This window comes from Nematolebias whitei, chromosome 9 (assembly GCF_014905685.2).
Source record: "Nematolebias whitei isolate Nwh7 chromosome 9, NemWhi1, whole genome shotgun sequence".
Taxonomy (NCBI): Eukaryota; Metazoa; Chordata; class Actinopteri; order Cyprinodontiformes; family Rivulidae; genus Nematolebias; species Nematolebias whitei.
In genome coordinates this window covers 15,429,319-15,452,820 of record NC_056506.1, presented here as the reverse complement: position 1 = coordinate 15,452,820, position 23,502 = coordinate 15,429,319, and the positions used below count along the sequence as shown (strand labels likewise).

The window sequence follows — 23,502 nt, the reverse complement described above, 5'->3', positions numbered from 1 at the left end:
CTGGGTTCAATCCTCAGTTGGACCTGGGGTCTTTCTTTGTGGAGTTTGCATGTTCTTCTCATGCTTGCGTGGACTTTCTCCAGGCACTCCGGTTTCCTCCCTTAGACCAAAAACATGCATGTTAAGGTGCATTTACACCAGCCCTGTTTAGTCCGCTTTAATCGAACTCTAGCTCGTTTTCCTAGAAAGTCCGGTTCGTTTGGGGAGGTGTGAACGCGCCATCGAACTCTGTCACGGAACAAAAAGGCGAACTCTGGCCCGGGCTAAAACCTAGGTCTCGGTCCGGTAGAAGAAAACTCCAGTGCGGTTCGAGTACAGTGTGAATGTAAACAGACCGAGCCCCGCTCCGCAGGGTAAACAAACACGCATTGCTCTGACCTTATATGTAGCCGTCAGCTGCCTTGTGTGGATAAACAATATTCTCCAGGGTCTTCTGCCTCATCTTCTGCTCATGCTAGTGTCCATTTTTGAAAAATGACAAAATATAACTCCTAAAACTGCTAAAACTTGATGCCACTTCGTTTTTATTTTTATTTACAGAAGAAGAAGAAGAAGACGTGTCTTCAGAGGTTTTTGTGTCGTTTCTTTCAGTAGTTCTTGGTGCAGCGCCCCCACAGGCGAGCGGGGGAATAGGTTGATTCAACAGGTTGACTCGACTGCACAGTGCAGTGTGAATGCAAACTCACCAGCTCAAATGTAAACAAAAGCTCATGAATATTGGTCCCGAACCGAGTCTACCGGACTATCTGGTGTGAAAACGACCTAAGTCTGCCTTCAGGCCCAGGCCTTCCTTGCAAAAAATAATAATAAAGTGCTGTGTGTTGTCATCATTGTATGTTCCCATACAAAGACAAAATTGTCTCTGCATTTAACCCATCACACCTGGGATACACCCAGGTGAAGCATTGGGCAGCTATGTAAGCGCCCAGGGAGCAATTCGGGATTAGGTGTCCTGCTCAGACACCACGAGATGAGCAATGACAGGGGATCGAGCCCAGGACCTTCAGGTCCCATGTCGGCTGCCCTGCCCCTACACCATCTCAGCCCGATCAGTGATCTCAATGGGATTTGCCTGGTTAAATAAAGGTTAATTAAAATTTATATATATATATCAGTGTTTCCCCTACCATTATACAAGCGGGGCGCCCCGTCTACCGAACCCCACCCCCAACGACCTGTCGGCACTGACGTAACGCTAAACTAGCAGCTCGCAATGCAGGTGCATTAGCTACAAAGCTCAAGGCAGCCTCTTCCTTCATGTTGAAATGTTGAACCCTCACGCTGAACGCACCCCCTCCACTAGAAAACTCTCGGTACAAACCGTGCACGGCTCAGATTTGCATCTGTCCACCCCCCACCCCCACCCCCCGGCAAATAAAACTCCAAAACTGTTGGTTTAGACCAGGGGTGCCCAACCTTTTTTGAACCAAGAGCTACTTTTGAAGTCGGCAATTTGCCGAGAGCTACTCGTCCAGTCTCATTATCAACAAACATAATTTTTCATCAATCCCTACTCCTCACTTCTTTAAAGTAAATAAAACAGAACGTGATGTGTCTATAGGAGACAACTTTTTATGCAAGCTGTATAAAATAAATGTGTCTCTACCTTAGTGGGACTTCTGACACTGAGAGGAGGAGGCCAGGGTCTCATAAGCTGGGCAGTATGAGGTGGTTGCGAGGCGCAGGCAGGTCTCCAGATGATCATCATTCATTGTGGATCTGTTTTTGGACTTGATGATTTTCATGTGTGAAAAAGCAGACTCACACAGGTAGGTAGATCCAAAAAGTGCTGTTAAGTTCAAAGCACATCTTCGGATGTTAGGATACTTTTCTTCTGACAGCAGACTCCAGAACTCTCCATCCACGCCAGGTGATGCTCTGGATTTGATCCCAATGTCATTTTGCAGAGTCAACACCTCATTTTCAACACCAGAGCTGTCCAGCTGAAACACGGACACCAATTTGGACACAATGTCATCCACATCAACATTTCCAAAAGGATAACACATGTAGCTGGTAACAGGCTCGATGGAGGAAAAGTCAGTAAATCGTCTCTCAAATTCTGCTGAGATGCTCTGAACCTGCTTAGAATAGTGTGCACTGTCCAGTTGTGGGACCTCTTTCCCTTGGCGCTGTAGCTCTGCCTCCATGTGTGGGAAGTTTCGCAGGTCCCTGCGTTGCAGCCGACTTGTGAGCAGTTGCAGCCTGCTTTTGAAGGTGCTCACAGAACTGATCATGTGGATTATGTTTTTGTCCTTTCCCTGAAGCTCCAAATTCAGTTCATTGAGCAGGCTGGTGAGATCTGTGAGGAAGGCTAAATCCAAAAGCCACTGGGTGTCCTCTAGTTTTGAATGTTCACCATGATCTGACAGCTTCAGAAAATCCCTGATCTCAGGCAACAGCTCACTGAATCTGTCCAGAAATTTACCTCTGCTTAGCCACCTGACGTCCAGGTGCAGCAGCAGGTCTGTGTGGTCTGCTCCTGCCTCCTCCAAGTGAGCCTGGAACAACCTCCTCTGCAGACTCCTGGCCCTTATAGAGCACACAGTTTTCATGGCAACATCCATCACTTCCTTCATGTTTAAAATCTTCTCACACAGGGCCTGTTGGTGGATGATGCAGTGATAGTGCAAAATGTCTGGGAAAGCATCATTCTGCTTGCAGAGTGCAACAAATCCACTGGTGTGACCAGTCATTGCTGGAGCGCCATCAGTTATAGAAATTAGTTTAAAGAGGGGCAAGTTGCTTTTATTAACAAACTCCATAAACGCATTAAAAATATCTTCTCCTCTTGTGTGTCCCTTCAAAGGCAAGATGGTGAGCAGCTCCTCTTTTGCACTCATGTCTGCAAAGGCCATTCTGATAAAAACACACAGCTGGGCTACATCCACCATGTCTGTCGACTCATCAAACTGAAGAGAGAAACACTCACATTGTTCCACGTCCTTTTTTAGCTGCTCCTCCACATCCACAGCCATTCCCTCACATCGCCGTGTCACTGTTTGTCTGGACAACTGCACGTCTTTAATAGCAGCTACGATCTCACTTTTATTTTTAAAATCATGAAAAAGCGCATCTGCAGCCTCAATAAACGCTTCTTTCATAACTTGTCCATCGCTGAAAGACTTCTTATGTTGAGCCAGGATGCGGCTAACACGGTAGGAAGCTATCGTAGCAGCTTTACCTTTTGTGCTGGGCCGAGTGAAGACTGATTGCTGGGCTGCAAGCTTGTTTTTTAGCTCCAGCACTTTCTGAGTCCGTAAAGAACTTTTAAGAGGGAAATCTGTCTCAAACCGTTTGTGCATCGTCTTGAAATGCCGCTCCAAGTTACACTTTTTGGGTAAGGCAACGCTCGAATTACAGATGAGGCAAATGGACTTCGAATTAGAATAAACAAAAAAATACTCCTCCTCCCACTCTGTGTGAAAATAATAAGTTTTCGTTTGCTTGTTCGCTAGTTTTCCATCCATGTTTTCTGCGCACCGACCTTAACTACTGAGCCTAAAGTCTCGTGAGAGCGCTGTGTCACCGCACCCAAAACTCGCGAGACTATGTCTGTGAGAATACAAGTCAAGGCTTCGCTTCGCGGGCGACTGGGAACCAGCTCGCACCCAAAACTCGCGAGACTATGTCTGTGAGAATACAAGTCAAGGCTTCAGTCGCCCGCGAGCGACTGGTTGGGCACACCTGGTTTAGACGTTGCGTGGCTAAGATGTGTCTCTGTCTCTCTCCTCTCGCACACCCTGCTCTAAAACTGTTGGTTTAAACAGCGCGCTGCTCAGCTTAGGACGCGTTTCTGTCCGCTGTACCCCCTGAACAAAAATCGCGGAAAAGATGAGCGCCCCGCCATGGCAAGTTATATGTTGCAATATACTTTTTATTCAAAACGATGATATGAGTTTTAAGCACATTTTTGATATTTCGATATGATTACAGCGTTTCACTGATGCATTTCTTTTTTTGTTCGGGTTGAAGCGGCTGCTTCAGTTTCAACCCGAACATGAAAAGGTGCGACACAACTACAAAAGTGCTTGGGGACGTAAACGTTACGCAGAGCTTGAGTCCAGAAGGCGTCAGCGGCTGTGGTCAATGGTAGCAAGTTAGGCTAGGCTCCAACGCGCGTTAAGTTTTCACTTCAAAGTGAGTGCCCATGACCATCAGATTGATACTGTTTTCACAAGTGAAGAGAAAGAGAAACTGCAGGTTTCAGTGTGCTGCAAAATGTGACGGAGAGTCGTACTAACTAGCGGTGGGAACAAATCTAACTTGTTCCATCTGAAGAGTTTCCACTCGATAGAATATGCTGAGAGTCAGAAGACGAAGCACAATAAAGTTTGAGCCAACGTGTCCCTGAAACAACACCCCCAGCTATATCAAAAGAGAAACGCATGCAGCAGACGTCTGCTACATATGTTATGTTATGGTGTTTCAAGTCAAAACTATTAATATATGTCATTATTGATGAGAAGATGACATGGAAATCTCATGTAAAATGCTTAAGAATAAAAATAGCAAAATAAAGGAAGAGTTTTTGAATGACAAAGCTTTATATATCTCATGGCATTGATACGGTCCTTACTAAGCTGTTTGAAATAGCAAATTACTTCAATTAGGTATCTCTGCAGACAAATACGGAAGGCGTATCTGGAGGGACACATCTAATTGGACAATGACAAACAAGGCGTTATTGGAAGATTGTGTTAACTACAGACATATTATGTCTATGATGATGTTAACCAGTTCAATGTCAATTTATTTATATATTACATAAAAACAGCAGCTGACCAGAGTACTTTACAGTTGAGATGGATAAAAAAAAAGAGTAAAAAATGCATCTAGTGCCACTCAAAAACATAAGAAAGTAAATATACAACAACAATAAAATCAGAATTCAAAATAATTACAATCAATTCATAAAGAACGAAAAATAAAATAACCAAAATAACAAGAACACTTACACTGGCTTTGGGACAAAGGATTTTACCTTTTAACTTCATTCAACCTTTATTTAGACAGGTAAATCCCATTGAGCCTCGAGGACTCATTTACAAGAGAGACCTGATTTCAACAAAGAATGATGACAACAATGGACAACAGCAACAACAATAAACAAATATAAAAAGGCATACAGATTATTATTATTTTTTTAACAAATAGGATGGCTAAAAAAAGGAAAAGCAACATAAAAAAAGCTAGCTTCTAAGGCGAATGTAGAAAACTAAAAACAGGAACATGTCTGCGTTGGTCACTGCCAGGAGTCCAACAGATTCTTAAAGCCACTTAGAGAGGTCAAGGTCGAGAGCTTCAAATCTTTTTGTAAGATATTCCAGGAAACAGGAGCGGAGTAGGAGAAGGCCCTTTTGCCTAGTTCAGTCCTCACTGAGGGAACACTGCAGGTAATAATGTCCTGAGAGCGCACGCCGTAGCTGCACTCACGCAGAGACATGTAGGAGGAGATGTATGAAGGCAGCAGACCAAGAAGTGATTTAAAGATGAAAATGTACCAGTGAGAGAGTCTGCGTGAAGTTAATGATGTCCAGTTAACCAGTGAATACAGGGTGCAGTGGTGGGTACGATAATCACAGCCAGTTATGAATCTTAGTGCACCATGATAGACAGCATCCAACATCTGCAGGTTCTTGTAGGAGCATTCATGTAAATAATGTCACCAAAATCAATTGAGGGAAGGAAAGTCACAGATACAAGGCATTTTCTAGCGTTCAGAGTTAGACAGGATTTGTTTCTGAAAAAGAAACCCAGTTTAACTTTCAGTTTTTTTACCAAGTTTTTCACATGAAGCTTAAAAGAGAGATGTGAGTCGACCAAGATACCCAAATATTTATAGGAATCAACAAACTCAATGGGGACACCATTTGAGGATAAAATCGGAGGAAGAACTGCTGGGACCAACTTCCTATTTGAAAAAAGCATCCCTTTGGTTTTTTCGGCATTTAGGACAAGTTTGAGGTGAAACAAATCAGTCTGGATGATGTTAAATGCAGATTTCAGAAGCTGGAAAGCCTTAGCAACTGTTTTAGCTCGACAATAAACAACTGTGTCATCAGCATAGAAATGTATGGATGCATTAGGGATGTTTTTACCTACATTATGTATGTAGATTGTAAAGAGGGTGGGTCCTAAGACTGAGCCTTGTGGTACACCATTGTTGACTGTTAAATAACTGGAGGAAGTACCATTATGTTGAACACATTGCCTCCGGTCTGAGAGATAGTTGGAGAACCAACTAATGGTGTGTTCTGAGAAACCAATTTCTGAGAGTTTATGACACAAGATGTTATGATCCACAGTGTCAAAAGCTTTAGACAGGTATAAGAAAAGTGCAGCACAATAATCCTTAGCATCCAGTGCTTCAACATCATTAAGAACCTTCAGTGAAGCAGTGGTTGTGCTGTGTTGTTTCCTGAAACCAGATTGATGTGGAGGTAAGATGTTAAATGAGTCCAGGTAATTTTTGATTTGAGAGTTTATCAGTTTTTCTAGAACCTTGGCTAAAATGCAGAGTTTAGAGATTGGTCGATAGTTGTTCAGTGAGGTGGGGTCACCTCCCTTCAGCAAAGGAAGAACAAAGGCTGTTTTCCAAGTGTCTGGATGGAGTTTTATCTTATGGAGAGATTGAAGATGTGGATCACAGGGACTGTGATGATATGAGCAGCCAGCCTTAAGAAATAAGGTGGAAGTTCATCTGGACCTGCAGATTTTTTAGGATCAAGATCTTTTAACAGTTTATTGACCTCACTGACTGAGAATGGAGAAAAAGAGAAGCTGTGATTAACTGAGGATTGACTTGTAGGAGGGATTTGATTAGTAGAAGTTTGATTATTAAGTGAAGTGGCTAATTTTCCATTAGTAACTGTGTCAAATAAAGAACTAGAAGCAACAAAATGTTTGAAACTGTTCAGGATCTCGTGCTAGCTTGCTAACTTCACATTTAATACAGTTAGCCAATCAGCGTTTGCCCTCTAGAAACGCCTATTCAGAAATGCACACTTTTGGTCTGCAGAGAACCCCTTCTCAATTACTTTAATGGAATGGACTGTACTTGTATAGCGCCTTTCTATCTGATAAAGATACTCCAAGCTCTTTACACTACAATCTGTGTCCTCATTTACCCATTCATACAGCACTCCACTAGATCTCTACAAAGATAATCGAACAAATCATTCTAAAAAGATTAATCAGAGCTTTATCACATTCAAACACTGATGGTACACACATCAGAGGCAATGAGGGGTTCAGTGTCTTGCCCAGGGACAGTTCGGCATGCGACTGCTGGTGGATTTGAACCCCCAACTTTTGCATTGGAGGACGACTGCTCTAACCACTCAGCCACAGCCGCCCTATTAACAACATATAAACACAGTACACAGCTGCGGCTTGGGCTGCCAGCTCTCATTGTTTTTTGTGACTGTCAATAAATCCAGTAGGCGTGTCAGCAAATGACCAATCGGCGACCTCAATTTGTTCCGAAGGTAAATGCCCCTTGTCTGTGGAGCTGCTCTGCAGCCGCTCAGGGTGGACACTCGAGTATGAAGTCTCAACCCTCTGCGGACAGTGCACACAGTTTCCGCACAGCTGACAGGACATGCAAGCATACTGGAGCCTTAAGGTGCAGTATACTGCCGCGTACGTCCATACGCAGAGGTACGCAGAGGTACGCATGTATGTACGCGGAGGTATGAGCGTACCCCCTGTGGCATGTCCGTGCAAAGCTCAAATTTTTATGACCGCATACGCGTACGCGGTGTCGCACAATAAACTGCCCAGCGACGGACTGTTTTGTATGCGATACCAATGTATAAATTTCCCTTCTTCATCTCTGATCTGGATTTTTCTTTTGTTTTTTTGCCAAGAGGCAGTGATCTCTTCCTCCTCCATTGATGCCATGACTGAAATGGTGAGAAATGAAGGAATTTGTCACGAGCGAATTAAACCCAGGTCCAGCGTGGCTGCAGGAGGGTCTGGAGATTTCCTGGTGGGCTAGTCTGATGTGTGGACTGCAGGACCAGCGCTCCCTGGTTTTTTGCCATTTTTTAGAACTTTTTATTAACAACATATAAACACAAAACACCACTGTGGCTGAGGCTGCCAGCGCTCGCTTTTTTTTTTGACCTGTCAATCAATCCAGTAGGCGTGTCAGCAAATGACCAATCGGCAACCTCAATTTGTCCTGAAGGTAAACGCCCCTTCTCTGTGAAGCTGCTCTGCAGCTGTTCGGGGTGTACGCTGGAGTACAAAGTCTGAACCCTCTGCGTACAGTACATGCTTGCGTACGCGTGAACGGACGTACGCGGCAGTATACTGGAGCCTTTAAGGTGCAGAAGATTCAGAGCTGATAGATGTTAAGTGTTTGTCCTTTCATGGCCATAAAAAAGCATTTGGACTGGTTGCCTTGTGAGGGTTAATCCTCCTGAAAGTACTCCTTACTTCTGCTGAGTTCACGCAGAGAAGCTCTTCATCCGGTGGTGAAGTGAGGCTGGTTCTGGGTGGTCTGTTCGGGTATTCAAAGCTTGCGTAGAACTTGTTGAGGGCATCAGGCAGTGATGGGTCTTTAGTAGGGGTGTAACGGTACACGTGGGTGTACCGAACCGTTTCGGTACGACACGTTTGGTTCGGTCCACGTGCGTACTGTTTCCGTTATTTTTACACTCATTAAATTTTATTAATGAGAGATTATGCGCCGCGTAACTAAACTTCCTAAGCGTGTTTCAACATGGTGCTATTATCTCGCAGCACGCATAGCATTAGCAGCCCTGCATGTCGTTGCGGTCTCCTGTTTGGGAACATTATGGATTTCTTGTTGAGACAAGTGAACAAATCCAAAGCTGTGTGTCGATGTTGTTTCACGGAGAGTGGATCTGCAGCAGCAACACGTCTAACTTGTTAACACTCTTGAAACGACATCATCCGAACGTGAACGTCTCTTCTAGCAGCTTGTTGCAAAGAGCGATAACAGCAGCATTTAAACAACATTTATCAGGTCATTCAGATCAGTCCAGAGCAATAACACAAGAAGTAGGAGTTTTTAAAGTTTGGATCTACGTTTCTGTTGTTGATGTGCCGGCTTTAAAGTTCTTGAGCCTCGCTACGACATCACATCACGTCAACACTTCAGCCAAAAAGTTGTAGCAGCACTTTATGAAAAAGATAAAACTGATCGTCAACAAGCCCTGGACCAGATTAAAGCCCTGCCCTGATGATGATGATGATGACTGAGAGATTCAACCACCTCTTAACAACCGTTCAAGAAGAGGTATTGTTCTTTTATTATTATCTAATTAACTTTTTTTATTTAAAATTATAATCTTAAGTCTTTTTTTTAAACCTTTTGTTTTTTATTTCCAGTCTGGGACAGAGACAGCAGCTGAGTCTTCCTCTTCAGAGAAATCCACCAGAGATCACCTCTAGCTAAAAAGTCTGTGATGAGTGAACTCTGAACTTTTCCAGGGACCTGTCCCACCTGTGGGAGCAGGTCCAAGAGGTTGAGATTTTCATTATTGTTAGTATAATTTATTTATTGTAAAGAGTGCCGTTTATTTAAAATATCATCCAAATGGGTCGCTTTTATTTATTTATTTATTGTTTACTTGGCATATTTTCAAAATAAACATTTTGTAAGTCTTCATTTTGGTCTTTTTTTGTACTGAAAATTAACCAAACCGAGCCCTTCTTGAAATTCAACTGAACCGAAATGTGATTTTAGTGTACCGTTACACCCCTAGTCTTCAGGGCATTGTTCGCTTCTGCCTTTATAATCTGTTATACACTTAATGCCCCTCCACATGCTCCGTGGGTCTTGTGAGGTGAATTGACCCTTGATTCTCTGTGCATATGTAGCCATGGCCCTCTTAATACCAGCAACCAGCTCTTTCCTTGTCCTTCTCAGCTCCTGTGAGTTTCCAGACCTGAAGGCAGTGTTCCTGGCTTCCAGCAGGGTGCGCACCTCTGCATTCAGCCAAGGTTTTCTGTTCGGTAGCCCTTAACATATCTGATGGTGGTGACGTCATCAGTACATTTACCAATGTACCCCAGGACTGAAGATGCGTATTGGTCCAAGTCTAGCACTCCTCCATTTTCAGCAACTTGTCTGAAGACCTCCCAGTCTGTTTTTTCAAAACAATGTCTCAGTATGGGGCCACTGTTCTGGATCCAAGATTTAACTTTCATAACAGTATAATAATAACAGCATTTTAAGAGGGGGACAGTTGAACACAGAGACCCCTGCCCCGTTTGATGAATGATTTCTTTTGACAAAGATGGCTTTCTTCACTCCTCTCAAACCAGCGTTCCTCTCCATCAAGAATGTGAACATCTTCATCCATGAAAGCTTGACTGCTGGCCTGGAGATGAGTGTAAACTGCACAGTCCTGGCCTGATTTGCAAGATCTTAGACTGAAGAAGTATTTTGGGTAAAAGACGAAACGTTTCAACAAACAACAATCTGTCCAGAGGACCTGACTGAACATTGTTAGTTATACTGTATGACTTTCCTGAAAAAAAAAGTTATAAATGAAAGCTTTGTGTTACATCTGCAGTGTTTCCCCTAGATAACTTGCCATGGCGGGGCGCTCATCTCGTCTGTGATTTTTGTCGGGGGGAGGGGCGGGGAAGATGGATGGAGACACGTTCAAAGCTGCGCAGCGCACTCCTTAAACCAACAGTTTTACATTTTTATAGCAGGGTGTGTGAGAGGAGAGACTGAGACACATCTCAGCCGCGCGCTGTCTGAACCGACAGGGTTTTTTTTGGGGGGGGGGGGGTCAGGGGGAGGAGAGACGGACACACGTCTGAGCCGTGCGCTGTTTGTACCAACAGTTTTCGAGTGGTGGTGGTGCGTTCAGCGTGAGAATTCAGCATGAGGGAAGAGGCTGCCTTTAGCTTTTTAGCTAGTGCACCTGCATTGCGAGCCGCTAGTTTAGCGTTACGTCAGTGCTGACAGGTGGTTTGGGGTGGGGGGGTTGGGGTTCAGTAGACGGGGCGCTCGGTTCTGTTGACGGGGCGGGCGCCCCGCTTGTATAATGGTAGGGGAAACGCTGATCTGTAAAGTTGTTTTTTTCCACTGCAGATTAAATTGTGTTCAGAGAGTAGCAACTTTTTTTTTTTTAATCCAGGGGTTTGTGCATATGTCCCATTACAACATATTTTCTTTTTTTATTGTACAGGAGCTACCTCTGAGATCAAGGATGGCGTCAGACGTGGTTACCCAAAACCATGGTTCTAAGGCGATCATGACATTTTACCCAACTGCAGAGGAGTTCAAGGATTTCAATCGTTATGTTGCTTATATGGAGTCCAAGGGAGCACATAAAGCAGGCTTGGCTAAAGTAAATATCAACCTGTTCATGTTTAAGAGGTCAAACTAAGGCAATGTCTTCTAATGCTCATGAATATGTTATTACCACATTGCTAACATGTACTGACTTATCAGGAAAATGTTTGTTATAACCCTGCTTTAATGGAAAGTTATTTCAAAAACCATTACAAAGTCAAACATTTTCACTGGCTTTTGATTTTCTCTTAAGATTGTTCCCCCAAAAGGATGGAAGCCTCGAGGTTCCTATGACGACATTGATGATTTGGTGATTCCAGCTCCTATTCAGCAGGTGGTGTCTGGCCAGTCGGGTCTTTTCACTCAATACAACATACAGAAGAAGTCCATGACGGTCAGAGAGTTTCGCAGGATTGCCAACAGTTACAAGTAAGAAGTGCATTTTTGCAAAACTGTTAAGTGCATGTAAAATTTTTAAAGATTAAAAAAAATTGGTATTAATAATAGATTTGATTTTTTTTCTCAGGTTCTATAGACCGCATTATGATGATTTTGAGGAGCTGGAAAGGAAATACTGGAAAAATGTAACATTTAATCCCCCAATATATGGAGCAGATGTTAATGGAAGCTTGTATGACCCTGTGAGTTAACACTGATGTTGTTGATCATTTATGAGTATCCACAGATTTTCTTGTAATCTTTTTAAAATTGTGCTGTTTCAAAGGACATTGAAACATCCATGTTTACTGCAAACCATATTAAGGATGCCTGATACTGATAACAGTATCATTTATTTGTTCCGATACTGTGTACATGTGCATATACTTATACTTGAAAAAGTGTTTTGATACTATTTTTTATGGCAGCCTGACATTCACATCTTAGTTGAGTCAGTCGGTAGAAGGATGAGCAATGTATGTGTGGAGATATTTCAAAGTGATTAATGGTTACAAAACTAAAGCAAACTACAAATTCTGCTCAGCAGAATTGACAAATGGAATAAAATCTAGTACTTTAAACACAAGCAATTTGATAAAAGATCTAAAAAAAACAACACGACACCAAGTTCAAACTCTTCAAACAAAGCAGGAGAAAAAAAATCTGCTTTGGTAAGATCTATAAAAGTTAAGTCAGGTCCTTTGGATGGGTTAAAAAAAAAACATTTTAGAAACGTTTCGTCTTTAATCTGAAAGACTTCCTCAGTCTGAGGTGCTGTTTTCAGCTCAGTCTTATAAATAGCACCTTCTCAGAGTGGATCAACCAGTTTTGCTGCTGACAACCAAAACCAGCTGCTCACATGATCAAGAAGGACCATCAGCCTAACAATGGATCATTAGCGCACTGATGGCTGTTTACTGTTCACAGAGGGCTGAGTGATACTAGCAATCACAGCATTGTAAGAGGGGGACAGTTGAACCCGGAGGCCTCCACCCCTTTTTAATGATGGACGGTTTCTTTTCACAAAGATGGCCTCCTTTACTCCTCTCTCAAACCATCGTTCCTCTCTGTCCAGGATGTGAACATCTTCATCCCTGAAAGAGTGACCGCTGGCCTGGAGATGAGTGTAGACCGCAGAATCCTGGCCTGATGATGTTGATCTTCTGTGCTGGGCCATCCTTTTGGCCAGTGGCTGTTTAGTTTCCCCGATGTAAGACTGATCACCCTCCTGACACTGAACAGCATACACAATATTACTCTGTTTGTGCCGGGGGACTGGATCTTTGGGATGAACCAGTCTTTGCCGTAATGTATTTTGGGGTTTAAAAGCCACTGGGACGTTATGTTTAGAAAATAAACGTCTCAGTTTCTCTGATACTCCCTCAACATATGGAATGACCACTGGTCTGGGTTCCTCCTTTTCACCTGATGGCTGACTGGAGTCCTGTTTGGGTTTCTTGTCTGCTTTCAGGAAGGCCCAGTTAGGATATCCACATTGCTCTAGAGCCTGTCTTGTGTGGGATTTCTCCTTCTGCCTGGCTCCTGAGTACAGAGCTCCTGAGGCAGAAGGAGAAATCCCACACAAGACAGGCTCTAGACAAGAGCAATGCGGATATTTGGAGGCCTCCAGGTTCAACTGTCCCCCTCTTACAATGCTGTTATTGCTACTATCACTCAGCCCCCTGTGAATAGCAAGTGACCATCGGAGCGCTAACGATCGGCCGTTAGGCTGATGGTCCTCCTTTATCATGAACAGCTAGTTTTGAATGTCAACAACAAACTGATCCACTCTGAGAAGGTGCTATTTATAAGACTGAGCTGAATACAGCACCTCAGACTGAAAAAGTCTTTCAGATGAAAGACGAAATGTTTCTACAATTTTTTTTTGTTCGTTTTTTTGCACCCGTCCAGATGACCTGACTTGACGTTTTTAGATTTTTCTTCCTGGATTATTGAGCATGCGTCAGGATGCTTTAAGGGTGCATTCACACCAGCCCTGTTTAGTCCGCTTTAATCGAACTCTAGCTCGTTTTCCTAGAAAGTCCGGTTCGTTTAGGGAGGTGTGAACGCGCCATCGAACTCTGTCACGGAACAAAAAGGCGAACTCTGGCCCGGGCTAAAACCTAGGTCTCGGTCCAGTAGAAGCGAACTCCAGAGCGGTTCGAGTACAGTGTGAATGTAAACAGACCGGGCCCCGCTCTGCAGGGTAAACAAACACGCATTTCTCTGACCTTATATGGAGCCGTCAGCTGCCTTGTGTGGAAAAACAATATTCTTCATGGTCTTCTGTCTCATCTTCTGCTCATGCTAAGTCCATTTTTGAAAAATGACAAAATATAACTCCTAAAACTGCTAAAACTTGATGCCACTTCGTTTTTGTTTTTATTTACAGAAGAAGAAGATGATGTGTCTTCAGAGGTTTTTGTGTTGTTTCTTTCAGTAGTTCTTGGTGCAGCGCCCCCACAGGCGAGCGGGGGAACAGGTTGGTTCAACAGGTTGACTCGACTGCACAGTGCAGTGTGAATGCAAACGCACCAGCTCAAATGTAAACAAAAGCTCATGAATATTGGTCCCGAACCGAACCGAGTCTACCGGACTATCTAGTGTGAAAACAACCTAAGAGTGTAGTTTGTTGGGATGGGAGATGTGCTCATGTATATTATTCTCTGTTCTGCTCAGGGACTCTAGCTGTTTCCTGCTGCTGTTGGCAAGCCCTAAAACTCGCATCCTGTTGTTTTTGTTTAGATTGTTCATCAAATTGTTTGTGTTAAGGTGCTACACTTTGTCCTTTCTCTTGACAGTGTTGCTGTGAATAATTTGCAGTCTCCTTTACTTTTGTCACTATCATTTATTTTGAAACACCTCCACATGGCTGACATCTTCTACCACCTGACCTTGAACCTGACTGCTCAGCTGAGAGCGGAACATTAAGTTGCCCTAAAATAGTATCAGGTGGTATCTGAACACTTTTTAGAGTTTAGACAAGGTATTGGAATCAATGCCCGATAATGTTATTGGTGGTTTGTAAGATTTCTTGGTGATTTTGTTTTGCTGTACTTTGGCAGGACATCAAAGAATGGAATATTTGCCACCTGGGCACCATTTTGGATACTGTGGAACGTGACAGTGGCATCACTATTGAGGGTGTTAATACACCTTACTTGTATTTTGGTATGTGGAAGACCACGTTTGCATGGCACACTGAGGACATGGACCTCTACAGCATCAATTACTTACATTTTGGAGAGCCCAAATCATGGTAAGCATGCATACATGAACAGTGACATGTAGTCACCAGAAAATGCTGAGAAATTGTGCTCAAGTTGCATAAACTATTTTTGCATAAATCTTAGACACTATCACTCCATTAATCATTGTGTTTGAAACTCATTAACACCAGAAACTTGAAGGTAACTACATGAACTCCTGAAGAGAGGTGAAAATGTTTTTAAAAATTCTGAACAGTTTAACATTTCCACTCTTTTGTTGAACAAACCTGACCTGCAAATAAAAAACAATCAAACTGGAAAATGTTTGTTTAACCAAGTTCTGATGTCCATTTTGGCATATTACCTCAAAGTTTCTTCTTCACCTTCTTCTTGTGATATCATTAGCGGTTAGAAATAAAGCAACATTTCATCTAGATTTCCTTACTTTGGCATTGGGTTCGGTTACACCAAGCAGAAAAGAATTTCGTTCACTGGTATTTTATAGTGTACAATATTCCACATTATATGTAATACTGTGGATCCCCAGTCACTGCATATCACGTGGTGTCTCTGGGCAGCACAACTCATCCCCAAAATGCCCCCCGGCGCTTTCAATAGCTGCCCACTGCACCACCTGGTGGTGGATGGGTTAAATGCAGAGACTAATTTTGCCATTGTATGGAAACATACAGTGCTGACATTGTGATGATATTATTATTATTATTATTTATTATTATTATTATTATTATTATTATTATTATTATTATTATTATTATTATTATTATTATTATTATTAATAAACATGAGGCACGAATGACCGGTGCCTTAGGATGGCACTGATTACATAAGCTCAGATCATACCAGATGTTTCAGTAAAGTCATCATTTATGTTCGTATTGTTCAAAATATGAGATCCTGAATCCAATATTTAAATAATTACATGAGTAAAGTATAGTATATCTCACAGAGAAACCCAGTGTTTTATAAAATAAATTTGTGCATACAAACCTTCATTATAGATGGTTACTGTGTTCTCTGTGCATGTAGTTTGAAAAATAATTCATACGAAACATTTTGAGATGTGGACTTTGTTAGAGATTATTTTTATGTTTTTATGGTTTAGTTCTACGGTTCCTTTTAGTTGATGGCAAAGAGCTGTGTTCACCCTGCAATATTTAAGAGTTTGCATCCATTTTTTTATGGCGTTTGATGTAGTCAACCATATTTAGGGGTCTAGCTCAGCCAAACAGACTAAGAACTGCTGTTTTCAGCTCTCTTGGTGTGCACATACTTTTTGTCCCTGGTCAAAACTACAGCCCTAAAGTTTGTTCTGTTTAAGCTGCTGTAGTAAAATGATGACACAAGTTGGAGGATGGGCAAATAAGAAATTTTATGCCCCTGATATTAGAGTTTTTAATTTAATGAAACTGCAATGATTGCCATTTTTTATTGAAGTTGATAAAATCATAATTATGAATATTTTGTTAATCTTCTTTCAGCTTTTCCCTCTTCAGGGGTCTCCACAGCAAGTCATCCTCCTCCATCTCTGTCCTCACTCCAACTACCGTATTGTCTGTCGAAAACATTGCTCCACTCTAAAAGTTGCATTAGTCCAAATATGTATAATAAAGTGGGAAAATCCATAAATATGTCGCTTCACCATATAAGTCGCATCTATTATGCGTCACCGCTGACGCGGCACATTTGTTACGTGTCAACGCTGACAACTCAGAAATGTGGGCCGGTATTGTGCCAATGTGACTGTGGAATGAGTTGCCACTGAGTGTCCGGCAGGCTCCCACACTCTGTCTTTAAGTCTCGCTTGAAGACCCACTTCTATTCTCTTGCCTTTAACACGGTGTGATTTGTTTTGGTCCGGTCTGTTCTCTACTCTGTTGGTCATTTTAGTTTAGCTTCTGCTGCTATTTGTATCTGTATTTTTATTTTATGTTTTCCTGTCCGCTGTGCATGTTTGTTTTCTTTTGTACAGCACTTTGGTTGGCCTTGTGGCTGTTTTAAGTGCTCTATAAATAAATTGGTATGGTATGGTAAAAATTGATTGGCTGCCAAATGGCTAGCTGGATGTACTGTAGGTGGCAGGCTGTGGCAAGCCGATTGTGTCAGTAATGGCCACTTTAACCCATTTCATTGGGCGGCTGTGGCTGAGTGGTTAGAGCAGTCGTCCTCCAATGCGAGAGCTGGGGGTTTGAATCCACCAGCAGTCACATGCTGAAGTGTCCCTGGGCAAGACACTGAACCCCTCATTGCCTCTAAAGTGTGTCCCATCGGTGAATGAATGTGATCTAAAGCACTGATTAGTCTCATTAGAATGATTTGTTCAATTAGCTTTGTAGAGATCTAGTAGAGTGCTGTATGAATGGGTAAATGAGGCACAGATTGTAAAGCACTTTGAGTGTCTTGAAATACGAAAGAAAGGCGCTATATAAGTACAGTCCATTTACCAGTTCATTTACAACAGCATGCCATACATCTCTGGCGCCATCTAGCAGCTGAAAATGGTAGTGTTCAACATTTCAGTCAGAATGAATGAAAACAGTCATCTCTCAGCCAAAAATTGGTTTTTAAATATGGGAAAAAAAATCCATAAATATGTTGCTTTGTCATATAAGTCGCAGGACATATAAATTATGCACACAAAAAAACGCGATTTGTAGGGTGAAAAATACAGTACCTCCATGTCCTCTCTTAACTGCACATTTTGTCAATATATTGCCCTGGATATTACTCTCTGCTACTTATATTTAATTTAATGTTTATATTAGCAGGAGGTTTCTTGAAATCAACATATTTTTAAAAAATTGCTTTTCATTGTTGCTTGAAGACTTACTTTCAATTCTAAAGGATGTGGGTTTTGACATAAATATTTTTATACCAGTAGCCAAAAATGATTCTTACTGAGCAAGATGAGCCTTAATGAGAGCATTTTAAATCCTTGCAAAAACATTTCTAGTAAGACAAAAAAAAAGAGAGAAATATTGAATTAACCTGATAAATCACGTAAAAAGGAAAAAAAAAAAACACAGCCCATTTAAAGTTTGGCTATTTTTTCTTACTGAAAATACCGAAGCAAAAAAAAAAAATGCAATCTCATCTTTTCTTGTTTGGGTGTCTGCAGGTATTGTGTCTCCCCTGAGCATGGAAAGAGACTGGAGCGTCTGGCTAAAGGTAGGATAATAATTGTTTTGTCCGAAGCACTGACTTCAGCCCCAAACATGGTGCTGCTGTAGCACGCATGTTTTACTGCATGTTAGTAAAGAACTGCTCACATCAGCAGATGGGGTTCAAGTTATGGAGACCAAGCAAATGAACTAAAATGTTGGATGCACCATATTTACAGTGGGGCAAAAAAGTATTTAGTCAGCCACTGATTGTGCAAGTTCTCCTACGTAGAAAGATGAGAGAGGTCTGTCATTTTCATCATAGGTTCACTTCAACTATGAGACAAAATGAGGGGAAAAAATCCAGGAAATCACATTGTAGGATTTTTAAAGAATTTATTTGTAAATTATGGTGGAAAGTAAGTATTTGGTCAATAATAAACAAGCAAGATTTCTGTCTCTCTCAGACCTGTAACTTCTTCAAGAAGCTCTTCTGTCCTCCACTTGTTACCTGTATTAATGGACCTGTTTGACCTCGCTGTCTGTATAAAAGACACCTGTCCACAGCCTCAAACAGTCAGACTCCAAGCTCAACCATGGCCAAGACCAAAGAGCTGTCAAAAGACACCAGGAAGAAAACTGTAGACCTGCACCAGGCTGGGAAGAGTGAATCTACAATAGGCAGCAGGTTGGTGTGAATAAATCAACTGTGGGAGCAATTGTAAGAAAATGGAAGACGTACAAGACCATTGATAACCTCCCTGGATCTGGGGCCACACGCAAGATCTCATCCTGTGAGGTCAAAATGATCATGAGAACGGTGCATAAAAATCCCAGAACTTGATGCATGACCTGCAGAGAGCTGGAACCAAAGTAACAAAGGTACCATCAGTAACATACTACGCTGAGAGGGACTCAAATCCTTCAGTGCCAGGCGTGTCCCCCTGCTGAAACCAGTACATGTCCAGGCCCGTCTGAAGTTTGCCAGCGATGGATGATCCAGAAGAGGATTGGAAGAACATGTTGTGGTCAGATGAAACCAAAATAGAACTTTTTGGTAAAAACTCAACTCGTCATGTTTGGAGGAAGAAGAATGCTGAGTTGCATCTCAAGAACACCATACCTACTGTGAAGCATGGAGGTGGAAGCATCATGCTTTGGGGCTGTTTTTGTTCAAAGGGGACAGGACGACTGATCCGTGTAAAGGGAAGAATGAACGGGGCCATGTATCGTGAGATTTTAAGCGAAAACCATCAATGAGAGCATCGAAGATGGAACGTGGCTGGGTCTTCCAGCATGACAATGATCCCAAACACACCGCTCGGGCAACGAAGGAGTGGCTCCATAAAATGCATTTCAAAGCCTTGGAGTGGCCTAGCCAGTCTCCAGAACTCAACCCCATAGAAAATTTGTGGAGGGAGTTGAATGTCCGTGTTGCCCAGCGACAGCCCCAAAACGTCACTGCTCTAGAGGAGATCTGCACAGAGGAATGGGCCAAAATAGCAGCTACAGTCTGTGCAAACTTGGTATAGACTTACAGGAAACTTGCACAATCAGAGTTTGACTAAATACTTTTTTGCCCCACTGTAAAGGTTTTAGTTTAGTTCATAGTGTTGTCATTTAAACTCAACGGTAATTAAAACTAGAAAGTTCCTGGAGAAACTTTAACGGGGACTGCCTATTTATTATCACATTATTATTAATAATTAATATTAATAATTAATATTAATAATTAATTATTAACATGTTGTCAATTTATTAATTATTAAAAACTTAATATATTTGATAATTATATTATTAATAATTAATATTAAATCTCTAGATTAATATTAGTAATTGTTAATGTTATTGGTTGTAATTATTAAAACAAATAATTAATAATTTATGTTAATTATTTTTAATAATTAATAATAATAGGTGATATTAGGTGCCTTCCGTGAATGTTGAACCAAAATGGCTCCCAACGTTACTCAGTTTCTTTGAAAAGTTTTCTCCTATTAATTTCCAATAGGAAATTTGTCATTTTCGTTAGCAAAATATGTCGCCATGGTAACTGCGAATGCCAATAAAAGTAACTGCATACATCTCGGAGCCGGGCCGGTCATTTTGATATAACTTTTGTGGGGGTCCACGTTGTGGTTCGTGCCACATTAAAGTTGAAAAAGATACTCTTTTCAGGTGTAGAATAATAAGTGAGCAGTCACCAACTAGTTCCTGGAGTTGTTGAAATATTGCGTCTTTGTTCACAAATTACGTCGCCATGGTAACTCGAAATGCCAATAAAAGTAATGGCACACATCAAGGGGACGAGTCGGTCGTTTTGATATAACTTTTGTGGGGGTAGACGCTGTGGTTCGGGCCGCATTAACGGAGATGGAAATGTAGACTCACTTCCCAGGTGTAGAATAATAGGTGCCAGCCATGCATTTGCATGGCAGTCCTCAAAAATAATAAAACTGAGCTTAAACTGATTGTGAAGTCAAAGCCCCACTGGAGGAACACAAACTTTCATTTTCCGACCGGTATTTGTTTTTATGTTGCATCACGTAAATGCTGGTCAGTGCACCACATAAACCACATGCACTATTAAGTGCTAGTACATTCTGAGTACATTCTTAGTTTAGTATATTTCTTAGTTCATATCTTCAATTTTATTACTGTTTTCCTTTTACAATTTCTACTTTAGTTGGCTGTAACTGGGACCCTGTGTACACAATTTCGTTCCATCACGTACCACATGCGATGCGAATGACAAAGAACCTTGACCTTGATAGAAGTGCCTTTACATGAACCGTTATCCACCGTGTTTCTAAACTGTTTGCACTTTCATTTGAAATTGTTGGCTGTTTTAATTTCAGCAGGCAGCATTTATAGGTCCTGGTTGAAAAGTGGTGTGGTGGGGGGTGGGGATGTCAGTTTGGTAGGCGAGGTGCTCAATTCGGTTGACGGGGTGGGGCACCCCGCTTGTATAATGGTAGGGGAAACACTGCATTTGTGCATGTTGTGAGCATGATAACTTGTATAAGTGAGGTATGGACTTCCATTTTTAAGTGTGGCTACATGTAGGTGTAGGAAAAGTTTTGTTTTGAAAATTGGGATGCCATGTCAAAATCCAAGATCGCAAATATAACCGTCACTATTCATATCCCTCAGCAACAGGGAACATCTGTGTACCGCTTGTTGTATTACAGAGCTCATTCATAAATACTTTGTGTTTATACATGAGATTGACAATTGACCTGTGTAGATTATGTGCCAATCTACACTGCGGTCAACCACACAAGTTTGTATTGCACCAAAATGAAGTTGAATGATTGAAAAACAAAGTGTAAGTTGTGGAACGGTGTAGCTCTGTGATGGGCTCACTTGTTCGCAGGGGTTGAATGAGTATATAATTTTTTAACTCGACATTAACATAATAAAACCCGAGTAGAACTCGAGTATTTGATGACGTCATAGATCTCAAGATACAAAAATAAATAAATTAATTAAACTGCAAAAAAAGGTAATTATTTACCAAAAAAAAAGACCAACAAAACATTGGGAGCGTATATTATGCTCCTACCATTTATCAGCACGTCAAAAACGAAACTTAAACTGAAACTGGTTCTGGTGGATTGGACCCGGTGTTACACCATACTCTGTGACCTGCAACAGTGCAACACCGCCCCCTACAGTCATACGGTGGTCACATAATTTGACATCACTACGGATACCCGACTTTACTTTTTTAACATCGATAGATGTCCTAGCAATCGATGTGTAAATTACTCGAGTACTCTGTTAATGCCCTACTTGTTCGTTGCTTGAATCATCTTTAAACCAGCTCGAGCACCAGCCCTGATCTACCTCTGGGTTCACGGTGGCAGATAAAAGGAGCAGATGATCTCGTTGTTCAGGCTACATTTAGAGGTGGTGGATTGTTGTTTTTAACTTGTGCTCTCTTTTTTTTTTTTTTCAGGGTTTTTTCCCAGTAGTTCTCAAAACTGTGAGGCTTTTTTAAGACACAAGATGACTCTCATCTCTCCTTCAGTACTGAAGAAATATGGCATTCCATTTGAGAAGGTATTTGTTGTTCAATTAGAGGATCTCTTTATTTAATTGTATAACAAATTAAAAAGGATTCAACTGAATTTACTAATCATTATATGACTTCTCTTTAGATTACGCAGGAAGCTGGTGAGTTCATGATTACCTTCCCCTACTCCTATCATGCTGGTTTCAACCATGGTTTCAATTGTGCCGAGTCTACAAACTTTGCTACAGAGAGGTGGATCGACTACGGCAAGCAAGCCGTTTTGGTGAGGACCAGAAGGGACGGCGTAGGACAAATTGTATAGTTGAAGCTGAACATTTAGTTAATTGAACCAAATCACTACAAAACTTCTGTTTGTGCCTTTTTCTCTCATCAGTGCTCGTGTCGTAAAGACATGGTGAAGATTTCAATGGATGTATTTGTTAGAAAATTCCAACCGGATCGCTACAAAAAGTGGCTAGCAGGGCGAGATTCAGTTCCCATCGACCACTCACTGCCCACTCCAGAGGCCAGGGAATTTTTGGGCAACACCTTTCCCAGCAGCACTAGCTCCACCGAGACCTGTGGCGAGGGTGGAGATCACAAAAGGTCTGTCACTTTAATTTTAAATTGTTTTTGTTTTTCTATATGGCTTACAGACCAGAGCAAGATGGCCGCGCTCAGAGCAGTTGCAGCTTCACAGGCTCCCGGTACCATCCCAGTTTTTAGAAGTTTTGATATTGACTCTGTGCCTGACTCTGCGCGATTTATGCGTGTGAACTATAGCCGAACCGAACTGATGAGAATAGGAGCGGATTTGCCACGAAATATAGCAGAAATCAGCAACAAACTCAAAGCTACGCTCGGCAGAATGCAGATCTTAAAGTCATCTACCTGGAAGCTGCAGCAGAGGCGTTCCAGCGGGCAGAAGAGGAAGCGCTGCTCCCGGCTTAAGAGGAGAGGATGCCGGGCGGGGGTTATGGTGAGGCTACGAGCTAACGCTAAAGCCGGTAAACTCCCCATGCCGTCTCTCTTTCTGTCGAATGTCCGCTCGTTGGACAACAAGGTGGATTTACTTCGTCTGAGAGCGGGCGCCTCAGAAGAGATGAAGAAGTGTGCGGTGCTTTGCCTCACAGAAACGTGGATTACAAGTGAAACGCCGGACTCAGTCTTCCAGCTGGATGACAGACTTTTTTTTCGAGCGGACCGCTGCAGCGAGCTAACGGGGAAATCACGGGGGGGCGGAGTGTGCATTTACGTGAGTAAAAGTTGGTGCACGAACTGTACTGTTGTAAATAGCTCATGCTCGAAGGCTTTGGAGCAAATAACAGTGAAATGTCGGCCACATTATCTACCCCGAGAGTTCACAGTGACTTTTATCACAGTTGTTTACATTCCTCCGGACGCTAATGCTAATGAATCACTACAGGAGCT

The 23,502-nt window shown here is 42.0% G+C and overlaps 1 protein-coding gene across 1 annotated transcript in view; it reads left to right on the top strand.

Moving 5' to 3' along the window:
* LOC119414891 (lysine-specific demethylase 4A) overlaps nt 1–23,502 on the top strand; it is a 47,557-nt gene that overhangs the window by 1,282 nt on the left and 22,773 nt on the right. The window contains exons 2-9 of the mRNA XM_037682010.1: nt 11,181–11,342; nt 11,541–11,716; nt 11,814–11,928; nt 14,791–14,984; nt 18,071–18,120; nt 22,015–22,118; nt 22,217–22,354; nt 22,466–22,677. Coding sequence (XP_037537938.1) covers nt 11,202–11,342; nt 11,541–11,716; nt 11,814–11,928; nt 14,791–14,984; nt 18,071–18,120; nt 22,015–22,118; nt 22,217–22,354; nt 22,466–22,677 — 1,130 coding nt within the window. The 5' untranslated portion in view covers nt 11,181–11,201. The remainder of the gene's footprint in view (nt 1–11,180; nt 11,343–11,540; nt 11,717–11,813; nt 11,929–14,790; nt 14,985–18,070; nt 18,121–22,014; nt 22,119–22,216; nt 22,355–22,465; nt 22,678–23,502) is intronic.